The 19,712-nt window shown below is 41.1% G+C and overlaps 1 protein-coding gene across 3 annotated transcripts in view; it reads left to right on the top strand.

Moving 5' to 3' along the window:
- cab39l (calcium binding protein 39-like) overlaps positions 1-19,712 on the top strand; it is an 81,439-nt gene that overhangs the window by 35,871 nt on the left and 25,856 nt on the right. For all 3 annotated transcript variants that reach the window (XM_043700421.1, XM_043700422.1, XM_043700420.1), the window contains one exon: positions 11,175-11,339. In XM_043700421.1, the coding sequence (XP_043556356.1) occupies positions 11,175-11,339 (165 nt within the window). The remainder of the gene's footprint in view (positions 1-11,174; positions 11,340-19,712) is intronic.

Here is a 19,712-nt window from a genome sequence, read left to right as displayed (position 1 = left end):
GAAGAATTTGTATAGGTTTGTCTGTAGCTCCCATTTTAATTTTCGGATGTGTCAATTTAAAAGTAAACAGTGTAACTTTATTTTAAACAGGATGGAAGATTTAGTACGCTGTGATTGTTGAAAGTTTTATATAAGCAAAACGTGTTGAAGTTATTAGTTAAAACAGATAGAGTCATAGAGATGTACAGCACGGAAACCGACCTTTCGGTCCAACTTATCCATGCCGACCAGATATACAAACCCAATCTAGTCCCACCTGCCGACAACCGGCCCATATCCCTCCAAACCCTTCCTATTCATATACCCATCCTGATGCCTCTTAAATGTTGCAATTGCACTAGCTTCCACCGCTTCCTCTGGTAGCTCATTCCATACATGTGCCAACCTCTGCGTGAAAATGTTGCCTCTGAGGTCTCTTTTATGTCTTTCCTCTCTCACCCGAAACCTGTGCCCTCTAGTTCTGGACTCCCCCACCCCAGGGAAGAGACTTTGTCTATTTATCCTATCCATGCCACTCATGATTTTATAAACCTCAAAAGGACACCCCTCAGCTTCCGACGATCCAGGCAAAACAGCCCCATCCTGTTCAGCCTCTCTCTCTATAGCTCAGATTCTCCAACCTTGGCAAGATCCTTGTAAATCTGTTCTGAACCCTTTCAAGCTTTGTAACATCCTTCCAATAGGAAGGAGACCACAATTGCATGCAGTATTCCAACAGCGGCTGAACCAATGTCCTGTACAGTGGCAATATGACCTCCCAACTCGTGTACTCAATACTCTGGCCAATAAAGGAAAGCATACCAAACACCACCTTCACTATCCTATTGACCTGCGACTCCAATTTCAAGGAGCTATGAACCTGCACTCCAGGGTCTCTGTTCAGCAACACTCCCAAGCCCTTATCATTAAGTATATATGTCCTGCTAAGATTTGCTTAAAACTAAATTAAACTCCATCTGCCACTCCTCAGTCCATTGGTTGATCTGGTCAAGATCCTGTTGTAATCTGAGGTAACCTTCTTCGCTGTCCACTACACCTCCAATTTCGGTGACATCTGCAAACTTAGTAACTGTACCTCTTATGCTCACATCCAAATCATTTATATAAATGATGAAAAGTAGCGGACCTAGCACCGATCCTTGTGGTCACTAGCCTCCAGTCTGAAAACAACCCTCCACCACCACCACCCTGCCTTCTACCTTTGAGCCAGTTCTGTATCCAAATAGCTAGTTCTCCCTGTATTCCATGAGATCTAACATTGCTAACCAGTCTCCCATGGGGAACCTTGTCGAACGCCTTAGTGAAGTCCATATAGATCACATCCGTCACTCTGCCCTCATCAATCCTCTTTGTTACTTCTTCAAAAAACTCAATCAAGTTCATGAGACATAACTTCTCATGCACAAAGCCATGTTGACTATCCCTAATCAGTCCTTGCCTTTCCAAATACATGTATATCCTGTCCCTCAGGAATTCCTCCAACAACTTGCTCACCACTGACGTCTGGCTAACTGATCTATAGTTCCCTGGCTTGTCCTTACCACCTTTCTTAAACAGTCAGGAATTCCCTGGCTGTTCTCTGTTTGGCTTGTCCGAGAGGCATGGCACTCATCCACTGATTCAATCAACAAGCACATCGACCTGGACCCAATATACCGGCCACTGCAGCGGACAGCTGGAACTGACAACCGGAAGCGGCAGATACAAATCACTATAAATGCCGGAGGAAACATCACAGAAGCGCTTCACAGGAGGCTCCCAAGCACTGAGGATGTCACCTAGACAGGGGACGAAACATCTGCAACACAAATTCCCAGCTCGGCGAACAGAACCACAACAATGAGCACCTGAGCTACAAATCTTCTCCCAAACTTTGAACATTCTATATCTTCCATGTCCTTTTCCACTGTAAACAATGTTGCAAAATACTCGTTTAGTATATCCCTCTCTCCTGCAGCTCCACAAAAAGGCCAACTTGCTGATCTTTGAGGGGCCCTGTTCACTCGCTAGTTACCCTTTTGTCCTTAATGTATTTATAAAAACCCTTTGAATTCTCCTTAATTCTATTTACCAAAGCTATCTCATGTCCCCGTTTTGCTCTCCTGATTTCCCTCTTAAGTATACTCCTACTGCCTTTATACTCTTCTAAGGATTCACTCGATCTATCCTGTCTATACCTTATGTATGCTTCCTTCTTTTTCTTAACCAAACCCTCAATTTCTCTAGTCATCCAGCATTCCCTATACCTACCAGCCTTTCACCCTAACCGGAATATACTTTCTCTAGATTCTCATTATCTCATTTCTGAAGGCTTCCCATTTTCCAGCCGTCCCTTTACCTACGAACCTCTGCACCCAATGAGCTTTTGAAAGTTCTTGCCTAATACTGTCAAAATTGGTCTTCCTCCCATTTAGAACTTCAACTTTTAGATTTGGTCGATCCTTTTCCATCACTATTTTAAAACTAATAGAATTATGGTCACTGGCCCCAAAGTGCTCCCCCACTGACACCTCAGTTCACCTGCCCTGCCTTATTTCCCAAGAGTGGGTCAAGTTTTGCACCTTCTCCAGTAGGTATATCCACATACTGAATCAAAAATATTTCTTGTACACATTTAACAAATTCCTCTCCATCTAAACCCTTAAAACTATGGCCGTCTCAGTTTATGTTCGGAAAGTTAAAATTCCCTACCATAACCACCCTGTTATTTTTACAAATAACTGAGATCTCCTTACAAATGTACTAAGATTTAAATTAAGAAATTCTTCTTGAGGAAGTTTCAAATGAGATCTGTCTCTAAGATCATTGCAGGTCTGGCTTGCTTGAAGATCCTCTTTGAGTGAAGGAATTGAAACTCTAGGTCAGTTTTAGAGTCGTAGAGATGTACAGCATGGAAACAGACCCTTCGGTCCAACCTGTCCATGCCGACCAGCTATCCCAACCCAATCTAGTCCCACCTGCAAACACCTGGCCCATATTCCTCCAAACCCTTCCTACTCATATACCGATCCAAATGCCTTTTAAATGTTGCAGCTGTACCAGTCTCCACCACTTCCTCTGGCAGCTCATGCCATACATGTACCACCCTCTGTGTGAAAAGGTTGCCCCTTAGGTCCCTTTTAGATCTTTCCCCTCTCACCCTAAACCTATGCCCTTTAGTTCTGGACTCCCTGACCCCAGGGAAAAGTATGTCTATTTATCCTATTCATGCCCCTCATAATTTTGTAAACCTGTATAAGGTTACCCCATAGCTTCCAACGCTCCAGGCAAAACAGCCCCAGCCTGTTCAGCCTCTCCACATAGCTCAAATCCTCCAACTCTGGCAACATCCTTGTTAATCTTTTCTGAACCCTTTCAAGTTTCAAAACATCTTTCCGATAGGAAGGAGACCAGAATTGCACGCAATATTCCAACCGTGTTCTGTACTGCCGCAACATGACCTCCCAATTTGTGTACCCAATACTCTGACCAATAAAAGAAAGCATACCAAATTCCTCCTTCACTATCCTATTTACCTGCAGCTCCACTTTCAAGGAGCTATGAACCTGCACTTCAAGGCCTCTTTGTTCAGCAACACTCTCTAGGACCTTGCCATAAAATGTATAGGTCCTGCTAAGCTTTGCTTTCCCAAAATGCAGCATCTTGCATTTATCTGAATTAAACTCCATCTGCCACTTCTCGGCCAATTGGCCCATCTGATCAAGATCTCGTTGTAATCTGAGGTAACCTTCTTCGCTGTCCAATACACCTCCAATTTTGGTGTCATCTGCAAACTTACTAACTGTACCTCTTATGCTCGCATCCAAGTCATTTATGTAAAAGACAAAAAGTAGTGGACCCAGCACTGATCCTTGTGGCACTCCACTGGTCACAGGCCTCCAGTCTGAAAACAACCCTCCACCACCACTCTCTGTCTTCTACCTTTGAGCCAGTTGTGTATCCAAATGGCTAGTTCTCCCTTTATTCCATGAGATCGAACCTTGCTAACCAGTCTCCCATGGGGAACCTTGTCGAAAGCCTTACAGAAGTCCACCGTAGATCATATCTACCACTCTGCCCTCATCAATCCTCTTTGTTACTTCTTCAAAAAACTCATGATTTCCTATGCACAAAGCCATGTTGACTATCCCTAATCAGTCCTTGCCTTTCCAAATACATGTACATCCTGTCCCTCAGGATTCCGTCCAACAACTTGCCCACCATCCAGCATTCACAATACCTCCCAGCTTTTCCTTTCACCCTAACAGGAATACACTTTCTCTGGATTCTTGTTGTCTCATTTCTGAAGACTTCCCATTTTCCAGCCGTCCCTTTACCTGTGAACATCTGCCCCCAATCAGCTTTTGAAAGTTCTTGCCTAATACCGTCAAAATTGGCCTTTCTCCAATTTAGAACTTCAGTTTTTAGATCTGGTCTATCCTTTTCCATTACTATTTTAAATCTAATAGAATTATGGTCGCTGGCCCCAAAGTGCTCCCCCACTGACACTTCAGTCACCTGCCCTGCCTTATTTCCCAAGATTAGGTTTAGTTTTGCACGTTCTCTAGCAGGTACATCCACATACTGAATCAGTAAATTGTCTGTACACACGTAACAAATTCCTCTCCATCTAAACCCTTAACACTACGGCAATCCCAGTCAATGTTTGGAAAGTTAAAATCTCCTACCATAACTACCGTATTTTTCCTACAGATAGCGGAGATCTCCTTATAAGTTTATTTCTCAATTTCTCTCTGACTATTAAGGGGTCGAAAATACAATCCCAATAAGGTTATCATCCCTTTCTTATTTCTCAGTTCCACCCACATAACTTCCCTGGATGTATTTCCGGGAATATCTTCCCTCAGAACAGCTGTAATGTTATCCTTTATCAAAAATGCCACCCCCCACTCTCTTGCCTCCCTTTTTATCCTTCCTGTAGCATTTGTATCCTGGAACCTTAAGCTGCCAGTCCTGCCCATCTCTGAGCCGTGTTTCTGTAATTGCTATGATATCCCAGTCCCATGTTCCTAACCATGCCCTGAGTTCATCTGCCTTCCCTGTTCGGCCTCTTGCATGGAAATAAATGCAGTTTAATTTATTAGTCCTACCTTGCCCCTGCCTGCCCTGACTGTTTGACTCGCTTCTGTTCTCAACTGCACTAGTCTCAGATTGATCTCTTTCTTCACTATCTCCCTGCCACCCCCCCATCTTACTAGTTTGAATCCTCCCAAGCAGCTTGAGCAAATTTTCCTGCCAGTATATTAGTCCCCTTCCAATTTAGGTGCAAACCATCCTCCTTGTACAGGTCGCTTCTACCCCAAAAGAGATTCCAACGGTCCAAAAATGTGAATCCTTCTCTCGTACACCGGCTCCTCAGCCATGCATTCATCTGCTCTATCCTCCTATTCCTGCTGTCACTAACTCATGGCACCGGGAGGTAATTCAGATATTACTATTCTTGAGGACCTCCTTTTTAAATTCATGCCTAACTCTCTGTAATCTCCCTTCAGAATCTCATCCTTTTCCCTTCCTATGTCATTGGTTCCAATGTGGACAATGACCTCTTGCTGGCCCTTCTCCCCCTTGACAACTTTCTGCACCCTCTCTGAGACATCTTTTATCCTGGCACCAGGGAAGCAACACACCATTCTGATTTTTTGCTGCTGGCCACAGAAACGTCTGCCTGGACATCGGATTAGAGAATCCCCTAACACAATTGATCTCTTGGAACCTGACGTGCCCCTCATTGCATTAAAGCCAGTCTCAATACCAGAAACTTGGCTGTTCGTGCTACGTTCCTCTGAGAATGCATCACCTCCTACATTTTCCAAAACAGCATACCTGTTTGAAATGGGTATATCCACAGAAGGCTCCTGCACTAGCTGCCTACCTCTCTTACCTTTCCTGGAGTTAACCCATCTATGTGACTATATCTGAGACTTTTCTCCCCTTCCTCTAACTGCCATCCATCACATACTGTTGCTGTTGCAAATTTCTCATTGCTTCTAACTGTCTCTCCAACCAATCCATTCAATCTAATAAGATTCACAACCAACAGCATTTATTGCAGATATAATCTACAGTAACCCTTAAACTCTCTTTCTACTCCCATATCTGACAAGAAGCACATATCACTCTACTAAAGGCCATTTTTACTCCTTCACAATCTCCAGACCCAGAAAATAACACCGTCTTATTCCTCTACAAAACACTGCCCCGGGTTAAATTAATAGTTATGGCTTATATTTTAAGTTTAAGGAAGAGACATATCTCAAAAAACATAATCAAGAAAGAACCCACTCTACTCACTACTGCAGACTTATTGTCGGTCCCACTTAAACACAATACACTTATCTGCTTCTGTGCTGTGAACTTTGCCCAAACAGTTCCTCCAAGATCAGTTGTGAATTTCACTGTTTAACTTTCCCAGACGCACTCCGATGTCCAGTGATACATGAATTCAAACAGCAAAGGCAGTAACTGTGCAAGTTCACTGCTGTGTCAGTTTCTTTCTCTCTCTCTCCTGCACTGACCTCACCATGTGCTTCCTTTGTCTGTACCTCTCCATTTTAAAGCTCCTGTTGTTTTGACTTTGTTTTGGAATTTTGGAAAAAAAAGTGTATAAAACATTAATTGCTGCTCCTCGAATTCGAGGAAATCCCCTCCAACACCTAAAATACCTTAATAAAAGAGCAGCTGTTACAGCCAGAAACTTTTCCCATCCTCCGGAGTTTTGTTGGATGCACTGGCCTATGCAGGAGAACAACTGGAGGCCATTTTTGTGGAGGGACTTGGGAGTAAGTGAAGGCCCCTATTCTTTACTGCTCCTTTAGCGCTAGACTTGAAAATCGCCTGGTTTCCTTTCCAGCAGAATGGGGGGCATTAGTGGGCACCTTCCTCTGCAATTCTTAGAGTCAGCGAGCAAATCTAACTCACCAATGCTGTTCACAGTTAGTTCAGCTGTAGATGGCTGGAGCTATCTTCTTAGGTAATCCTGTGATATCCGCGGACTATTTTCCACTTCACAACTTCTCAAGTGTCCGCTTTCCCAGGATGTCAAATCCATACTTCCATATTAAATGTTGGGTTAACTCACGTCTGAGGTGTGAACCCATTCATTTGTTTTTAACCTGAGATAAGCATTTTACATATGGAGAGAAAGCTGAGTTCACATTTCCGGTTCAGTGATACTTCTTCAGAAGGTTCAGAAGAAGGATACTGGACCTGAAATGTCAACTCTGCTTTCTTTCCATAGATGCTGCCAGACCTGCTGAGGTTTTTCCAGTTTTTATTTTTGTTTCTGGTTTCCAACATTCAAGTTCTTTGTTTATATTTTTAACATTTCATATGTCACAACTATTAATTTGAATGGCTTCCATTCTTTGAGGCTCTCAGTGAATTAGAAAGACCCATTCACACCTTCAGGCAAGCCATTGTCAATGAGTTTGGTTTACCTCTTGTGGAAATATTTACTGAGTTTAAAAAAAACTTGTGATCCTTTTTCAGATGAGTACAACCTTTTTCCAATTACAGTTTGATCCAGAAAGTTGATTTTTGGGAGCTTCTTTCAAGATTCTTTGTGTCAATTTTTAAGATTGCTGAGCTTTAAAATATATGATTGTATAGAGTTAAAAATCACACAACACCAGGTTACAGTCCTTTTGTGTGATTTTTAACTTTGTCCATCGTAGTCCAACACCGGCACCTTCAAGTCATGATTGTACAGGTCTGTGATACTGTTGCTTTACCAGTCTGTGGGACAGTGCGCTCAAGTTTTGGTACAATCCTCCATGTTATTAGTAAGATGGACTTTGTAGAGTTTGTGGGATTTGATTTTGTATTCACGTTTCAGATGCGAGATTGTTGCTGGTGGTCCATCCGGTTTTACTCATTCCTTTAGTTTTGTTTGATATAACCAAATAGCGTGATAAGCTGTTTCAGAAGGTATAACTGGAAGCACATGGAGGTCAGATAATAGTGGATTTCCTTCCCTAATTTTGGGATGTTAGTGAATCAAAAGGGTTTTCTATGACAATTAAAAATTGTTTCATTGCTGACGCTTGATTTTGACTACAGATTTTACAATTGCAATCAGATTCCACCAGCTGCCATGGTCAAATTTGTACCAGTACCCCAGGCGTGAGTCTGGACCTCTAGATTACTTGTCCAGTGACATTACCATTCTGCCACAATTTACCCAGAGTGACCATGAAGCTGCAATTTACTTATATTTCCAATATTGTACACTGTTGTTACTGCTCACAATACAATCTTTACAATTTGTTTTACTTGTTCAGAGGATAAGGGCATTGCAGGCTATGCCTGCTTTTATTGTTTATTCCTTATTGCCCTACAAAAAGGTAGTGGCATGCTGTCTTCTTGAACCATTGCAGTTCTCGGCATGTTGGTATACCCACTACATTGTTAGGCTGCTTTCTCATTAAAGTTAGGTGACCAGGTCGTGAATTTAACTTGTGGGTCACCTTGCCTGAGATGAGAGGGTCATGTTGAGAAGGCAGGACCTCCATGTTGACTTCTGCATTGCAAATGTGGCTGAAGTCACCGTGAAAGTCCCACTTTCTCAACTTTGCCCCTTGCCTGGGGCATGGTGACTCACTGGTTAAACTTGCAGCCAGATGTCTCTCTCTAATGACAGAGTTGCTCTATGGTTCTCTGGTACTATGGCAACTTAATGTTGTTAGCAAGGGGAGGGGGGAATTCCAAATTTTTTGACATTGGGACAATGAAGAAGTGGTATTATCTTGACGTAACAGTGCGCCATTTGGAAGGAAGCTTGCAAGTTGCGATACTCTGATATATCTGCTTTCTTTATCCTTCTAGGTTGTAGAGGTCATGGGGGGGTGAAAAACTAATGACCGAATGACCACTTTGTGGACCACTTTCAGTCAGTCTGCAATCATGAGCCTGATGCTTGCCATTTTAATTCTTCATTTGCTGTAACACCAGTTTCAGTCCTCTACATTCTGCAGCATTCCTGTGAAGTTCAATGCAAGTGCAAGGAACAACTTCCTCTTCTGATTAGGCTTGATATAACCTTCTGATCTTAAACATTAAATTCAAAACTTTCGGTGTCCCATTTTGATTTGGGTTTTCTTAAGAATTTTATTTTTCATATTTTTGCTTTTGGACAGAGGAATTCATTATTCTGACATTGAGGTAAAGCTGACCTCTGTTCTTATTCTTGACTTTCACTTCCTCTGCTTTTTGTTCCAATATATCTTTGTCATTTAATCCCCTACCTTTGGCCCTATCCTTAATGAGACCTATTTGTTTTCATCCCAACTTTTGATAGCAAAAAATCCTATCTTCCTTGAGTTCTGGAGAGTCTTATTTGACTCGAACTTAACTCTGTGTCTCTCTCCACAGGAACTGACAGACCTGCCATGTATTTCCAGTACTTGTGTTTTTCATATAATCCCTACAGTGTGGAAACAGGCCATCTGGCCCAATACGCCCACACCGACCCTCCAAAGAGTAATCCACCCAAACCCATGCCCCTACCCTATTACTCTACGTTTACCCCTGACTAATGCACCTAACCCACACATCCCTGAACACTATGGACAATGTAGCATGACCAATTCACCTAACCTGCACACCTTTGGATTGTGGGAGGAAACTGGAGCACCCAGAGGAAACCCACGCAGGCACTGGGAATGTGCAGATTCCACACAGTCAGTCAACTGAGGCTGGAATCAAACCCGGGTCCCTGGTACTGTGAGACAGCAGTGCTAACCACTGTGCCGCTCATAGCACAGTGACTGAAAGGAAGCATTGCATGAAAACATTTTTTTTTTTGCTGTTGTCGTTCCTGTGAGATGAATTACTCACCACCTGCTTTTCTGGAGCATGGTAAGGATTAAAGAGTTTGATTCTTTGCTAAAGAGTGTGGTGCAAATGTCAAATGGATTGCGAATTGGTCTGGTGTGATTAGATTATTTAACAACGCTCCAATGCAACACCACAATGTTTTTCTGTGCATGATTTCTCACATTACTTTTAATTATATTTAATAATCTGTTCAGACATGTTATGACAAACCTTTCCGACGAGTAGGGCTTACACCCAGGTCATTTGGCTCAGAGCTGAGGATACTATCACTGCGCTGTAAGATTCCTTCCCATGCTTTAAAATTGGCTGATTCTCCTAGAAAATGGAGAGGGTGTATGCCTTTTGTATTGTAACATTGCATGATAATAGATTTTGTTTCTGTGGCACCTATGCAGCAACTAACATTTTTTTCTGATAAAAGTGTAAACAGTCTACAATGTCAATATTACTCTTGATCATCTAGAAATAAAGACTTGACAACAGATAACTTCTCCAGCTCAAATTGATGAGGGTATCTGAAAAGTATTACAATGCAAGTCTTGACTATTGTGGTTTGTCAATGATGGTATTAAATATTTGGACATGTTGTTTACTGCGCTAAATATGATCCTATAAATTAGCGATTTCAGATCATAACTTTCTTGGTTTATTTTCTGAAATTAATCTTACAACTGGTAGAGCAGTGGAGGTCAAGGGGTGACTTCTATTGAAGTTTATGAAAGCATGAGGGGCATGGATAAGATAAATAGACGAGGTCTTTTGCCTGGGGTGGGGGGCATAGGTTTACAGTGAGAGAGGTCAAGGGGTGACTTCTATTGAAGTTTATGAAAGCATGAGGGGCATGGATAAGATAAATAGACGAGGTCTTTTGCCTGGGTGGGGGGCATAGGTTTACAGTGAGAGGGGAAAGATTTAAAAGGGATCTAAGGGACAACCTTTTCACACAGAGGGTGGTGCGTGTATGGAAAGAGCTGCCAGAGGAAGTGGTTGAGGTTGGTACAATTACAACATTTAAACAGCATCTGGAAGGGCATGTGAATAGGAGTGGTTTAGAGGGACAAGGGCCCAGTGCTGACAAATGGGACTAGATTAATTTAGGATATTTGGTCAGCATGGTTGAGTTGTAGTGAAGGGTCTGTTTCCATGCTATATATCTTTATGACACTATGACTGCACAAGTGCAGTAGATGTATCTCCAGAGTTTTTCCACAAGTTTCCTATTTTGATGTTTCATTGATTTTAAAAAAAAAAGATTTTCATTCCCCTCAAGTTTTTGCTAATTGCGCTATCTGCAACTGCACCTTGGAGAGAAGATTAATTCTTTTGTTTTTAAACTTTAGGCCTCTGAAGAAGTATCAAAATGCCTGCTAACCATGAAAGAGATTCTATGTGGTACCAATGATAAGGAGCCTCAGACTGAAACAGTTGCACAGTTGGCACAGGAGCTATACAATAGTGGATTGCTGATATCATTAATTGCACACTTGCAACTGATAGACTTTGAGGTAGGTAATACTGGAGCAGGAGTGTGTTTTCTCCATAAGATATCTGTTTTATTTAGCGAACTGTTTCAGAATAGTTCAAGTTTAAAACACTAGTCTGTTTTGTCTGATATTTAAAGCAAAATTGATCTGCAGTTTACACTTGCTTTTGGCATTGAATTTTATCTACAGTGGAAGGTGATTTGCTAAAATTTAGGCTCCTTTACAGTATGGGAAGTCACTGTTTAAATTGCAGATCCTTGATGTAATACACAAGCTTTGTCACCTATTCTGTCTGATGAAACTATCTTGCTTTTAGGAGTTCCGATGTAGTACAATTCAGATACATTAGGGATTCTTTGAGGCAAAAGCAGGATGTTGCTGCTCTTGCCAAAGTTTATATTTTACCCTTAATATACACCAGTTGCTTTGCTTCTTCTGAAGTTGATAGCCATAAACGCCTGATTATTTCTCTGGAATTTTGCACTTCTTATATCTGTTATTGCACATTGTTCATTGTACCCAGTGCCTCCTTAACTGGACAGTTTGATCTTGACCTGCCCCAGTACTGTGTCCTCACAATGGAAAGATACAAGAAAACATGATGGACATTCGAGCATGTTTTGGATATGTTTAGGGTACCTGCTTATTTTTGGTCTTTATATTGTGTCAAATCATCCCAGTTTATTGTTTTTGTGTTTTGTTTCTGTAAGAATAAGAGTAGGCCATTCAGCCTATTGATCATGCTCCATTATTGAGTTAGATCATGGTAGATCATCTACCTCAATGCAATGTACCACACTGTCTCCAACTCCTTTGATATCATCAATCTCTGGAGCCTGTCGATTTCTGCCTTTGACATGCTTAATGTTTGAACTTTCATAGCTCTGAGGTCGAGAAAAAAAAATCCTGATTTTATTGGTCTACCTCTTGTGTTGAGATTATGTTCCTGATTTTAGACTCACCATCCAGGGGAAGCATCTTAGCTACATCCACCCTGTCATTCCCTGTAAGAATATTGCAAGCTTCAATGAAGTCAGTTCTCATTCTTTGAAGGTCCAAGACATGCAGACCCAGTCTCCAATCTCATCTCCTAAAGCAATCTCTCACCATCCTTGGGATTAATCTAGTGAATTTATGTTGCATTCCCTGTATGGCAAGTAAACCACACACACAGGCACATAAATTATACACAATACTTCCAGGTGAAGTCTCTCTCAGGCTTCACTCAACTACAGCAAATCATCTTTTCTCCTGTACTCGTGCCTTTCTGGTGAAAACCGACATATCATTTGCCTTCCTAATTCCTGCATCTGCATGCTAGCTAATAGTAATCCATGCGCAGTGACATCTCTTTGCATTCCTGCACATTTCAGCCTCTTACCCCTTTAAGAAATATGTCTTTTCATTTCTTTTCTACCAAAGTGAATAACTTAATCACATTGTATTTCATCTGCCATATTCTAGCCATGATTTGGAGATGCTGGTGTTGGACTGGGGTGTACGAAGTTAGAAATCACACACCAGCTTATAGTCCAACAGGTTTATTTGGAAGCACTAGCTTTTGGAGCGCTGCTCCTTCATCAGGTAGTTGTGAAGTATAAGATGGCAAGACACAGAATTTATGGCAAAAGTTTACAGTATGATGCAATTGAAATTATATATTGAAAAAGACTGGATTGTTTAATTATCTCATCTTTTAGAATGATCATGTTAGTTTCAGTTCTTTCATTTGTAAATTGCAGAACTTTTTTAAAGTTACATTCTCAAGTGAACTTTAACAATTGGTATCATGTCAGCCCAGATAATGCATTTAAGGTGCAAGCTGACCTGTGTGAGACTATCTGTGCCACAATGGTCAGATTGACTCTGAACTAAAACACTGATTTACAGAAACTTACATGGATTCATGCAGTTTTTGAGCTGGAAATCAGACATTAAAGGACTAAGTGCTGAATAAATTCAGCAAGTCAACTGGATTTTGAAGAAATCATATTAGACTCAATGTTAACTTTGATCCTGTCTCCACAGAAGGTGCCAGACTTGTTTGGTAAATCCACCACTTCCTCATAGTTATGTTTTGTGCTGTAAAATAGTCATATATCTGATTAATGTGATTTTATTTTACCTTGAATCCCTTTCAAAGCTCATGGAATATATTTTTTTTCATTTTATCTTTCTAGAGCACCGTTGATCTTATTTCCAGAAGTAATATTACTTGGTTATAACCGACTGATTAATCCCATAATTATTTTACATATAAATGTTTCTTAGCTGCAGAAAGGCTGTTTTTGCACTTATTCTGAACTAAAGCTTGTGTTTCGTATTGCAAGGTTTTACAAATGAAACTTCAACAATTTACTGTCATCTTAGAGTGGCTCAATATGGGAATGCACTGCAGTCATTTTATGTGCTATGGCTCCCAAAATACATTTTCAAGATGTGAATAATGAGCTATGTTTTCTAATTATAGTTTCAAATGCACACTCAACCTGAACCCACTTGGGCTGCTTTTACTTGGAGGCACCAGAAGGGAAGGAAAGTGATCCTCTGATGACATAAATATATTGGTTGTTTTCAAATCTGAATGAATGGAGAATTTGGAAATGGCCTGAAATATATGGGTAGATTTGTATGTAGTCTCAAACTAATGCAGAATTTATCCGCTGACAAAGATTAACTTTGTTTCTGCCCTCAAATTTAACAGCAGTAACCCCAGGACACAGACTAAATTTTATTCTTAGAGTTTTTAATCACCTGTCAATCATTTTAGCATGGTTGAAAAATGACAGTGGTAGATAAGTACACTAAATTAATGCATAGACAGGATATATGCTGCTGCAGTGGACTGGATTTAACAAATACATAGATGAGAATGAACTTGTTGACTGAAAAAAGATCCAGGATGCAGTGTTTAATGTCATATTTTCTCTTCTCATTTAGGCCTGTAGTTTCAGCTTTGACTTTCAGCTAGCAGACCAATTCGAGTGTAGAGCAGTGAACTGTTATTGGCTTTCATAATAGACCAATATAAGTAAAATTTAGTATAATCATTATTTTTAAAGCTGTAAATATAAAACTTTCATCTGAGGAAATGTTTCCTGCGTAGAGTCATAGAGATGTGCAGCACGGAAACAAACCCTTTGGTCCAACTTGTCCACACCAACCAGATATCCTAATCTAATCTAGTTCCATTTGCCAGCATTTGGCCCATATCCCTCTTAAATCCTTCCTACTATTGATATACCCATCCAGATGCCTTTTAAATGCTGCAATTGTACCAGTCTCCACCACTTACTCTGGAAGCTGATTCCATACACGTATCACCCTCTGCATGAAAAAGCTCCCCCTAGGTCCCTTTTCTATCTTTTCCCTTTCACCCTAAACCTGTGTCTTCCAATTCTGGACTCCCTCACCCTAGGGAAAAGATCTTGTCTATTCACCCTATCGATGGCCCTCATGATTTTATAAGCCTCCATAAGGTCACCCCTTAGCCTCCGATGCTCTAGGAAAAACAGCGCCAACCTATTCAGCCTCTCCCTGTAGCTCAAATTCTCCCATAGAGGATGTATTTTCTTGCCTCTTTTCTCATGTCTGTAATAAAATTAATTCAATTGAAATATTATTTTAAGTGTCTTGAAAACAATTTATGTTTGGCTGACCTTTGGGACTTGAATCCCATTAGTTATAATTTGGTCTAATCTACTATATTCATAGCTTTTTACTCTTGGCAAGCTTAATGACCAAAACATAGATATCATGTCACTTATTTTCGTGCACCTTGTAACCTAGATTATTCGCTTCTTTGTACCATGTTAACCAAAGTGAATTTTGCTGCATTTGCATTTTGTACAGCTGTCAAGGCTTCAATACCATAGTTAATTGTTTTAATTCAAATCATCCTCAAGTCACCTATGGGTTAGCGGTTATTGTTTCCCTGTCAATTGAATTCAAAAACCTGGCAACAAGTATTTCTTCATATGATACTGCGGAAATTGTAAGATTTTCTAGTTTCTGACTATGTCAAGCACTTTGTAAATGAGTTGTACCAGGTGAGACTGACTACATTAGGAAAGATTCTTAAAAAATCAAAAACTGTGATGCAGGAGATTGGAAATAAAAATGAAAACTGCTGGGAGAAACTCAGCAGATGTGGCAGCATCAGTGGAAAAAGGGACCCAGTTAATGTTTCCAGAGCAATCTTGGGAAATGTGATGGGTTTTACATTGTTGGAAAAGGGCAAGGTCAAGGATAGGTTAGAGAGTAGGAGAGATTAAGGAGTTTGAGAGTCATGAAGTAAAAGGTAAAGGATGTAATCACAGTGAAAACAATATACTGGTGCAGCATAAAGGTCAGCTTTGTTAGGAAACAAAACATAAGAAAACACCAGAATGACAATTTATTGGGGGTGGGGTATAGTTCGACTCAAAATTCAAAAAGCAGAAAGTGAAGACTGCAGATGCTGGCTATCAGAGTCAAAAGGTGTGGCACTGGAAAAGCACAGCAGGTCAGGCAGCAGTCGGAGAGCAGGGGAGTCGACTTTTCGAGCATAAGCTCTTCATCAGGAAATCCTTAAAATTTGACTCAAAATTCCAAAAGATTAATTTGGACTTAACAAGTGATTAAAATTTTTTGAAGGTGCTATGGAAAGCAGAGACCAGATAATGAATTGAATGTCATTTTAGATTCAGTTTTACAGCACCAAATGACCCCCATCAGCCTTTTGGGTCTATGCCAGTCATCAAACATCTATCTTCCATTATTTGTTTGTACACTGGCACATCAGGTAATCATCTAAATACTATTTACAGGTAAACATTGTGACGGTTCCCAACTCTACGACCCTTTCAGACAGTGAGTTCGAGACACCAGTCAACCTCTGGAATATTCTTGCATTTCTAAAATGCCTTCTGTTAGGCTCTTGTGAAATAGGGACTGAAAAGACAGCATATTGGTTAAATAAAGTAGAAAGCAGAGTGTATAAGTTAAAAGGTGTGTTTTTGGATTGGAGAAAGACAGAAAATGATGGTCAATGCCAGGACCAATATTTATGAATTTTATTAATAATTTAGGGGTACTATAGCTAAAACAAATAGGAAGCTATTCCAAACCTTGCAGACTGCAGTTAAGTAAGGTCTAGTTATGTTTAAGATAGACAGTGTGGGGAAATCACACTGTGGTATGGAAAATAGAAACCTCACTCCAGTTTTTTAAAAATAAAGATAAACTGACTGGCGTAGAACATCACAGGGACCTATAGAAACATCTGCTTTGTCCTTGACGGTGTTAAGCTTTTTGTTGGAGATGCACTCATCTGTGCAAGCGCAGAATTTTACATCATACTTCTGACCTGTGCTGTGTAGTGGTGGAAATGTTTTGGGGAGTTATGAAGCACATGATTTACAAAATAATTTCCAGCATCTGATTTGCCTTTGTGGCTACATTATGGCTGGTTCGGTTCAGTTTCTGCTTAATGGTCATTGATGAAGCACCTGAAGATGGTTAGACCTGGGATCTCATGCCAAAGATCACTTCCGGAGCCTGAGATAATTGGCCTTCAACAGCCACAAGCATCATCCTTTGCACTAAGTGTAACTTCAATTTATGAAGAGTTTATCTCAATTCCATTAACTTTAATTTTGATAAGACTCCTTGATGTCATACTCAGTCAAATTTTACTTTGATGTTAAGGGTAGTCACCTTTGCCTCATCTTTGGAATTCTCCTTTTTTTGCTCCATATCTGGACCAAGGCTTTGAAGTCTGGAGCCACATAGCCCTGACAGAATGCAAATTGAACAGCAGTGAGCAGATTATTGTTGAGTATTGGGGAATGGTGACTCAGTGATTCACATTGCTGCCTCATAGCGACAGGGACCTTGGTTCAATTCCATCCTCAGACAACTGTCTGCGTGGGTTTCCTCTGGGTGATTCGGTTTCCTCCCCATATCAAAGATATATGGACTTAGGTGGATTGGCCAAGGAAAATGCAGGGTTACAGAGATAGGCTGGGCCTGTGTGGTATGCTCTTCGGAGATTCGGTGTGGACTCCATGGGCTGAATGCCCTGCTTCCACACAGTAGGGATTTTGTGACTACATTCTGTTTGTCAACAACACTTTGCATCATTGCTAAAACTTGAGGGTAGATTGATGAGGTGGCTATTGGTTGGGTTGAATTTATCCTGCTTTTTATGGTTAGATCATACCTAGATAATTTTCTATTTTCAGGCAGATGGCAGACTTCAAGCTGTACAAGATCTATTTGGCTAGGTGCACGGTTAGTTTTGGAGCACACGTCTTCACTGTTACAGCTAGTCACAGCCTGTAGTCTTTGCTGTAATCAGTGCTTTTTGTCATTTTTGATATCATGTGAAGTGGGTTTCTTTGTGATTAGATTAGATTCCCTACAGTGTGGAAACGGGCCCTTCGGCCCAACAAGTCCACACCGACTCTCTGAAGAGTAACCCAGCCAGACCCATTTCCCTCTGACTAACGCACCTAACACTATGGGCAATTTAGCATGGCCAATTTACCTGACCTGCACATCTTTGGACTGTGGGAGGAAACCGGAGCACCCAGATGAAACCCACGCAGACACTGAGAGAATGTGCAAACTCCTCACACGCAGTCGCCCGAAGCTGGAATCGAACCTGGGACCCTGGTGCTGTGAGGCAGCAGTGCTTAACACTGAGCCACCGTGCTGCTTTCATTAGCTGAAAAACTTGCATCTGTAACGCTGAACATTCCTGGAGCAATCCAAGATGGATTATCCACTTGGTGCTTCGAACTGAAAATGATTGCAAATACCTCAGCCAGCATTTTTATTTTAATTGTTATATTGGACTCTGACATTATTGAGAATAGGGATAATTTTTGTTGTAGTGACCTACTGCAGTCACAATGTAGATGTGGCAGAACTGTAGAAGAATTTAAGTGTGTGCAAGAAAATTTTCTGATTCTCAGTGTGTGGATGTAGCTACAAGAGAAGGTGGAAAACTTGATCTCCTCTTGGGAAATAAGGCAGGGCAAGTGACTGAGGTGTCAGAGAGAAAGCACTTTGGAGTGACCATAATTTAATTAGTTTTAAAATAGTGATGGAAAAGGATAGACCAGATTGAAACGTTGAAGTTCTAAATTGGAGAAAGGCTAATTTTGACAGTATTAGGCAAGAACTTTCAAAAGCTGATGGGGGCAGATGTTTGCAGGTAAAGGGATGACTGGAAAATGGGAAGCCTTCAGAAATGAGGTAATGAGATTCCAGAGACAGTATAGTCCGGTTAAGGTGAAAGGAAAGGCTGGTAGCTATAGGGAATGCTGGATGATTAAAGAAATTGAGGGTTTGGTCAGGTATATGTCAGGTATAGACAGGATAGATCAAACAAATCCTTAGAGTATAAAGGCAGTAGAGGTATACACAAGCGAGAAATCAGAGGGCAAAAAGGAGACATGAGATAGCTTTGGCAAATAGAGTTAAGGAGAATCCAACAGGATTTCACAAATACATTAAGGACAAAAGGGTAATTAGGGAGAGAATAGGGTCCCTCAAAGATCAGCAAGGCGGCCTTTGTGTGGAGCCGCAGAAAATGGGGGAGATACTAAATGAGTGTTTTGCTTCAGCGTTTACTGTGGAAAAGGACGTGGAAGGTACAGAATGTAGGGAAATAGATGGTGACATCTTGCAAAAAGTGCTGGATGTTCTGAAATGCATAAAGGTGGATAAATCCCCAGGAACTGATCAGGTGTACCCTAGAACTCTGTGGGAAACGAGGGAATGATTGCTGGGCCACTTGCTGAGATATTTGTATCATCAATAGTCACAGGTGATGTGTTGGAAGACTGGAGGTTGGCTAACGTGGTGCCACTGGTGGTAAGGACGACCCAGGAAACTATAGACCGGTGAGCCTGACGTCGATGGTGGACATGTTGTTGGAGGGAATCCTGAGGGACAGGATGTACATGTATTTGGAAAGGCAAGGACTGATTAGGGATAGTCAACATGGCTTTGTGCATGGGAAATCATGTCTCATGAACTTGATTGAGTTTTTTGAAGAAGTGACAAAGAGGATTGATGAGGGCAGAATGGTGGACGTGATCTATATGAACTTCAGTAAGGCGTTTGACAAGGTTCCCCATGGGAGATTGGTGAGCAAGGTTAGATCTAATGGAATACAAGGAGAACTTTTCACTTGGATACAGAACTGACTCAAAGGTAGAAGACAGAGGGTGGTGTGCAGGGTTGTTTTTCAGACTGGAGGCCTGTGACCAGTGGAGTGCCACAAGGATCGGTGCTGGGTGCACTAGTTTTTGTCATTTACATAAATGATTTGGATCAGAGCATAAGAGGTATAGTTAATAAGTTTGCAAATGACACCAGAATTGGAGGTATAGTGGACAGTAA

Source organism: Chiloscyllium plagiosum, chromosome 12 (assembly GCF_004010195.1).
Source record: "Chiloscyllium plagiosum isolate BGI_BamShark_2017 chromosome 12, ASM401019v2, whole genome shotgun sequence".
NCBI lineage: Eukaryota > Metazoa > Chordata > Chondrichthyes > Orectolobiformes > Hemiscylliidae > Chiloscyllium > Chiloscyllium plagiosum.
Note: the sequence above shows the minus strand (reverse complement) of the source record. Positions and strands in the feature narration are given on the sequence as shown.